Source organism: Rhea americana, unplaced genomic scaffold, assembly GCF_003343005.1.
Source record: "Rhea americana isolate MKP2758 unplaced genomic scaffold, rheAme1 scaffold_54, whole genome shotgun sequence".
Classification (NCBI taxonomy): domain Eukaryota; kingdom Metazoa; phylum Chordata; class Aves; order Rheiformes; family Rheidae; genus Rhea; species Rhea americana.
The window spans coordinates 3,892,147-3,900,062 of record NW_028186690.1 but is presented as its reverse complement, the minus strand read 5'-3'; the positions used below and the strand labels follow the sequence as shown (position 1 = coordinate 3,900,062).

The window sequence follows — 7,916 nt, the reverse complement described above, 5'->3', positions numbered from 1 at the left end:
GAATTTAGCTGCCTCATACTAGCATCTTATAGCATGGTAATGGGGAAAAAGCAATTTTTTTGATTAGTCTCTTGGTTTTGTCACCTGGCATAATAGGTGACTCAAATTAACAGGATTTTCTGCTTTGCTCCTTTTAGACCTCAGCATCCACAGGCTGGAGTGTGTTGTATTGGTTGCAGTGTAAGGATGTTGCATTCAGCCTAGCTTACAGGCAGGCTTGGTGATAAAGCAGATTTGGTGGTTTTAGGGTACTAAACAATATCTACTGAGCTTGTGCAAGGTGAGATTTGTTTGTTTCTATTGCTTATGTTAGCCAGGTAGGGTTATTTTTACTGTGCTATAAGCAATACTTCCTTAATACTGGGGCAGCCTTTTTTTTTTTCTCTCTGAGTAGTTTATTACTTTTCTGATCATGCAGACATATATCAATCAAGTAAATGTTTTCTATGCAATGTGACCCTCAATTATACAGGGTTTATATGTATATATATATAKAGAGAGAGGGAGAAAGATGATTTGCAAGAGCCTCTATTTCCCACTGAATACTTTGAGTACAAGTGGAAAATATTCCCTTAGGTATCTGTGAAGGTATTTTATGAAGTATTTTACTGTGTTTTTGCTAAAGTGTTTTGTTTCTCCTTCCTTATGGCTGCTAAGGCTTACAATCACACAGAACTGATATTAGTGCTATTTAATAAATTCTATTTACTGCATCATAGAAATAGCTGATAGAAACATTTTAGGCGTTTAGTTTGATTCCTTAAAGGAAAGAAAGTTTGTTGAAACTTCAAAGGAATGGTTTGTAACTTTATCAATAAGTTTTTCAAATCCAGAAGATCTGAAGAATCCTCTCCCACAGAAGTGGCCTGAACGAGTAAACAGTGGAGACATTTGTGTGAGAAATATTGTGTTGAAGTCAATTGCTCTGTGGTATCTTCCTCTCTCATGTTTTTCATGAAAAACCTTGAAAGGGCTTAAGCTCTTCCTGATGTGAAACAGGAAACATTTTGAAATACTGACAGTTTTCACAGGACAGGAAAACTTTTTACTGAACTCTACATATATTTTTTTAACAGTTGTTACTCCTTTTCTTTTTACTGAAAACTTAATTTGTTTCTTTATATAAAGGTATGTTACATGTGTTTTATATACAACATATAAAATCATTCCCATTTGTCTTTTCCCACCTGTATTTATTTCTGGAAAGAGGGGAGTGTTTGCCAATACTAATAGCTACATTTTCAAAAAAAAAAAAAAAGTAATTTAAAAAATAAAACTGTTACTATCTTATAATGTAGGCATTAAAATATGGCAGTCCTTATGGCTAAACTGTCCCTGTTTTGCAGTGAAACATTGCAGTTTCATTAAAAAGCCCATAATATGTTACAGTTCGATAGGGAATTCGACTAATGAAATCGTTGGTCTCGTTTTGCTCGCTCTTAGGCTGAAAGAACGTACACAGCTCGTGTCCACTGGCTGGGGCGCAGGCCTGCATCCGCTGAACAAACAGCTATATGTAACCTCCTTCCCAGCCCCTGTATCGCGCTGGTGGGAGAACACTGTTCCTCTTTCAGGGTCAGTGGAATGAAATCCATGCCTGTGCCTCAGCTGCTTCAGTTCTTATTACTCTGAACAGATCTACCAAAATCAGTGGGTTTGGGGTAATATTTTTTATCTCTGCATTGGAGAGATTAAGGTGCAGCACATAGTCCCTTACACAAAGTCAGGTTTGGAGAAGAGAAGAGGGATAGTGGTTTCTTAGAGAGTAGATTCAACACCTGGGGGCAGTAATTACTTAAACTATTACAACAAGGCTCCCCAAGTTTGTCTAACAGCCCTCAGACTAAAGAGAGGAGAAAAATGGCTCCTTCTTCAGGGCACTGTAAGCAGACTCCTAATAGATGCTTTAAATAGCAGATGAATTATACTCTGGAAGCTTCTATTTGGTATAAACAAATAGGACAAAATAAATGGGAAGGTCAAATGTAGAAATCTGCTTTTGGCTAAATGGATCCTTTCCATTAGAGTGGAAGGAACGAACATTGATATATGAGAGGTTCTTAAACTTTTATTTTTCTCCACATTTAGTCATCCTTTTCAGATYTAATTGTGAAATATTTCAGGTAAATCTTAAGAAATATAAAGCAAAATGCTAAATAGAGAGGAGCTAAAAATACTAGCTTTGATTACTCGACCTTTGTATTCAAATGTTTTGTATCTCAACACGTAAAATTAGATTACAGCAAAGCCAAAAATATCTTAACATCTTTCACAAGAAATATTGCATATACTGTATTAGTGAGACAGATGTCCAGTAAGTTTGTGGTTTATCTTGTGTATACTGAAGGTTGCAAATAGCATAATACTAGCTAATATTCCTCATTTAATTAATTCTGTTGATCACTGCTGCAACATCCAGACATCTAGTAGCACAGCTTAGTTTGAACTGAGGAGTTGCTGTTAGATGATGAAACTCTGTCACATGCAGTATTTATAAGAATTTGATTTCAGCTTTACCCTGGTGGACACTGTAGTRTTTCTTTTCCTATTTACTGAAGTTCAGCAAATTGTGCAAACTAATACCCAGTTTCCAGTGAATAAGATAAGAGCCAATCTGAAAAGGCTAAGACCAAGGGTTTTTTTTCATTATTATTTTTCCACAATGCCTTGCTATCAACAATAAAAAAGAAAGCCCAAAGATTTTAGCGGGTGTTGCTATGGCTAGCTGCCTGTCATCAGAAATTATTTGGCATTGTCATGGACACTTGGTAATTGGGAGGATACATTTTCTTTTTACACTAAGCAATTTGAAGAGTGCATTTTATTAGTGCGGTTGTACAAATATGCACGTGTCACTTCTGTTTCTGTTTCTTATTGTTTGTCAATATATTAAGCCCATTTTTTTTTCCCATAGCAGCCAGCAAAGGTGTACGCAGGAATGATATATGCTGTTAAATAGCAGTAGTTGAGAAGGGGATATGATCTGATTTTTGCAGTGCCAGTTCCTGCAATTTATACTAACAAGTAGATAGCAATGACTTCAAACCCTCATTTAGACTTTAAAATTTGTATTTTCCCAAAAGAAATAATGCTGCTTGCCCTATTGACTGTTCTAATTCCAGTTTTCCTCAAGTCTTAGAAAAGTTAATGGTTGTTTTTGTTTTGATTGTTTGAAGTCAAAAAACATGCTACATCTCCTGGTGTGTTTTAAAACTTAGATTTTTTTTTTAATGCAGTGCTAACTGCCTGAAAGCTAAATGTACAGAGTCAGTTAAATTTTGGGTTGCAAGATCTCCTTTGGTGATGTACAAAGGATCTTGCACTTGTTTTTGAGGTTGTCAGAGATGGCTGCACTGTTTTCCTGTAGAGTGCAGAAGGAATTAAGGAAAATAGCAATTAAAACTTGTTTCTTGGGTACAGATAGTACATTAACTCCATATGACTTAACTGTTTTATCATTTAATAAAATACAGTTATTCAAATCAATGGTTTGGACTTTTATCCCATTCAAAGATGAGAAATACTCTCTTTGGCAAAACTGRGCTCTGCTCCTCTTATACGTAGAGGGTTGCGCTTTGTTTAAAAGTTGAGCTTGGTAGGATTTGTCCTTTCAGAAATCTTAGTTGAAAAGGGATAATTAAGTTGGACTATTTTTCTGTTTAATAAACACACCTTAAACAAATATATCATTTAACACTACATAAAGAGATGTCTTTTAAAAATAAACAAATGATGTGGGATTGTCCCACCAGGAATGATAAACCTGATCATCTTCGAGTGTGGCTGCAGACCTTCTGTGAGATCTTCCAATTAAATATGGAATGGGAGGAGTTCTCTTGGGTCTGTATGATTCTTCCTTATTAACAAATATTTTCGGTTTTTGAAACTTATACTAATGTTAGTTCTCTATTGCTATTGCCCACAATTAAAACTATGTTGTAATTAGTCGTTTAAAAATAACTTATACATGACTGACCTGTTCTTTCAATGAGAGTTCTATAACTGCTGATTACTTTGTGGCTGAGTTTGGCTGAGTTTGGAGGTGTGAATGGCTATTCTCTCTGCCATATTCAGGTGGAAGGAAATTATTTTGGAGRTTTAATCTGTTCTAGGTAAAAAGTATTGAATTTTTTTTAAATCGTATTAGGAAAAGTTATGCTATGAAGAATCTACCACTTTTTCACTGACTGACAGAATTGCTAGAAAGAGGTGGGGGRGTTGTTTTTAAAGGAATGATTAATTTCAAGTTGAAGAGTAAGTGATTTGTTGGGTTTTTTTTAGCWGCTATGCATAGAGAGGAGAGCAAACAGTTTTAAAATGGTGTCATTRTAGTGACTCAGTAGGTGTGTGAAAACCCTGTTATGAGCAGTTCCTGCAAAACAGATTTTTCAGCTGGATGTTGGCGTAACTGGTTTCTTTATGGAAATTTGAGGTATATAATGATCCCTTCTGAAGAATGAATGCTCAAACAGGTTTTAAATCACAGAGAAGATCTCCCAAGTTCATAGAAAGGGTGTCAGGTAGCCTTAAGCTTTATATTGTGGTATGGTCMTGAGTGCTTGAGATGAAAAGTTTAATGCACAAAAGCAAATATTAACTCAGGGGATCTTTGAGATATGATCCAAAGTGTGGGACACCTTTTGATCCTTTAGCCTACCACAAACTTTGATTTAATTTACCACCTTATTGATTGCTTAACAGAGAATGTTATTTATTTTAGTTCTTTAGTAACCATTATTTTTTTTCTGCAAAAGCTTCCTGCATATTTTACTACATTGTTTGTCACACAARCTATGGTTCAGAATACCTCTTTAACTGAGCTAGACTTGATGCTGTGTTTGTATGTGGACTATAACATATTGTGTGAAAATTAAATACTTAGCTCCACTGTATTCTGGGTTGCTCTCGGTACCATTTTGAAATCAAATGCTGCAATACCTGTTGTAGCCACTACTTCAAAATCCATCAACTGGCATTATTTGAATTTTCAACCCTGATAGTATTGGAGTGTGATTCTTCCTTTAAAATTGTAGCTTGGTTGTAACCAATAAAAATAGCCCTACACACTGTGTCACAAATGCATAAGGCTTGCACATTTGTCTGCAATTAAAGTTTCTGTAAATCTGGGTAATGTGCCTCTGCATGTCTTTCCAAAACTCACATTGGAGAATACAGAACTTACAGGAGCAAAAATCCCCACTGCACTGGTGGGGAATCCTCCCTTCACTTAAAGGAAAGTAAGTGGACCTTTTGCTTTTTTAAAAAGTTACTACATGGTGGTAGGCCTTTGTCTGCTGCTGTTCTGAAGCTTGCATAAATAAAATGACGGACAAAAGGGCATCATGTTGAAATCCACTACTGACAATGGGTCAATAGCAGATGCCGAGACAAGAATATAAGAAAAGTGCTGTGGAGTTATCACCCTCTGCTTGCTTATTATTCCATTTTTTCAGTGATTTTTGTCATCTGGGAACTCCTGAGTTAGTCACATCTCTGTATTCAAAGTTCTTTGTGACTTTTTTCTTTAGTTTGTCCAGGTGCATGAACTTAAGCTTAATTGTGCGTTTCATGAAAAAACAACTTTGCTTTGAAGCTGCCCTTTTCTGCTTTCCCTAAATGTTCTCTAGTTCTTTGGGAACAGTGAAAAATTGTTGCATATTTCTGTGTCATTTATGATCTTGTGGGCATCTGTCCTTTTCCTCATTTCACCATCCTTTTCCAGCAGCTATGTACGTATTCATTACACAGAAGCTGTGCTGTATCTACCCTATGTTGCTGTTTTCTGTATCATTCTAATTCTACTGTATTGAAAGGGAAAACAGAACAGAACTGCCCACAGAATTGATTTGATATAGGATGTATGATAGATTTACTTTGTGATGAAGTTTTCTAGTTTTTTTTCTGCGTTTCTTTTTTAATAGCTCTTATCACTCAGTTTTATTTTCCTACTAGCTCAGTGCTGAAAAGCTGTTAGTGCCCTAGACAGTTCTGGTGTAGCCCAGGGTTCGCATCCTGGAGTGCTGGTAGTCAGCTCCAGGCCTGTTGCCATGTATTTGAATTTAAGATCCCTTTTCTATGGGCTTCTTCACGCCTCCTCTGGCTTCTAGAATAAGGTGAATATCCTTGTGTTCTTCAGACAGAAATAAAATAATTGCTATGAGAGGAGGATTCAGAGTCAGGATTTGAAGGAGGCATTGCTACTGTGCTGTAAGAAATAACTGACCAGTTAAGTTAAAAACATCTAACCTGTGCATATTTTTCCTTTGCTATCTGTTTTATTGGCTAAGCTTTTAGGAAAGTGGTATTTGGAAATGGAATAATATGACTAATTCTCTAGGAATAGACCAGGCAAAGCAATGAACTAAAGGAAGAGCAATAAACTTGTTATTTTGTATTTGTAAACTTTCTCCTCAGCAAGTGTTCACTTGTTATTTACTTTTTGCCTTTCAATTAGCCCGTATATTCTTCAAACAAAACTTTGGCAACTAATGCTATTCAAGCATTTCCCAGTTTGTCTAGAGCTTGCAGTAAGATTCAGAGTACTGTGGTAGAAAAATCATGAAATATCTAAATTGCATCAGAAAAATCAACTATGGAATTCCAACAGAAATCTTTGTGGGGGTCTGCCTGTGGCTTGCACATTTCTCAAATATGTTCTGCTTTAGTGGTTAGTTGGTGACTATGCTGGCACCTTTTCTTGTAAGGCATACATCTCTGAACTTAGGCCATGTGGGAAATAATGAGGGATACTACTCAAATATAGCATTTATTTTCTTCCGGCTAATAATCATGAGCTTTCTTGCACTTGTGGTGCAGCGAGCAAAAGAGATGATTCTTTGCTTTTCCTCTTGCTTGGTGTCTCTGGTTTGTGTAAAAACTAAATAGTGTCATGGCTACTCCATGATTTTTCCATGTTGAATTTTCTCTTACACAAGGCAATGTAAACACCTAACTTCAAACATGACTCATTTTGTTGATGTTTGTACAAGTGTGCTGACTGTTTTTTGAAGAAACGATTGTCATAACACCCCTAAATCAAACTTGAATAGACATTAACCTGGCTAGTTGACTTAAATCTCAAGTATGCAAGCATCTGTACTTGTCCATTGTACTCAGTTTGCTCTAATTGCAGGACAAGGGGAAGGGGTTTGCTTGCATACAGAACAAAAGTTGCAAGTGTAAGAAAACTATTTTAATTACCAGTAAATAACTAAGCCCATCAGAGGAATTACCATGAGTTTAAAATACTGTCATATTTATTTTATGTAGGACAGGTCATGCTACCATACTTGCTTTAAACTACTTTCAGGTTTTAGCAGGCATTATTGTCAGCTTATGCTTGATATACTTTTTGAATATTTCTTTGTAATAGTTCTAGAATTAATTTTAATATGTTGTGAAAAGTATGTTGTCTGAGCTAAATCTTTACTGGTAGCTGGGCTCTGGAAACTTGCTGTTGGCTATTAGCAGCTCTTAGGGTGTAAGTGCAGTAGACACTTTTTCTTCAGATTTTTGTATATTTGTATTAGATGTGTGCACACACTTATAATTAAGAGGCATTAAAGGAATTACTGAAAATCATACCACTTAGCATGTATTTTTCTTTTTGCGGGTAGAGAAGTAGTCCTTTATTAAGGTGTAGTAAGGAGTTTTGTACTGTGGGAACCATAATGGGAATTGTGGCTAGCCACAACTAGCATTTGTCTGGGTTTTGTTTAGTAGTACGTTGTGTAAAGCAAGCTAGAAGCAGTATATAGCAGCAAAAGAGAGAAAATCATCATCTTTAAGTTTGAAGTGCCAGAACTTAATCTGTAAGACTTTCTTTTCTTTTTTCTTTTTTCTTTTTTCTTTTTTCTTTTTTCTTTTTTCTTTTTTCTTTTTTCTTTTTTCTTTTTTCTTTTTTCTTTTTTCTTTTT

At 35.7% G+C, this 7,916-nt stretch overlaps 1 protein-coding gene across 1 annotated transcript in view; it reads left to right on the top strand.

The window, feature by feature from the left end:
* Positions 1-3,732: 3,732 nt before the first annotated feature.
* Positions 3,733-7,916, top strand: part of SAMTOR (S-adenosylmethionine sensor upstream of mTORC1) — a 28,667-nt gene continuing 24,483 nt past the window's right edge. The window contains exon 1 of the mRNA XM_085318546.1: positions 3,733-3,796. Within this exon, the coding sequence (XP_085174672.1) occupies positions 3,733-3,796 (64 nt within the window). The remainder of the gene's footprint in view (positions 3,797-7,916) is intronic.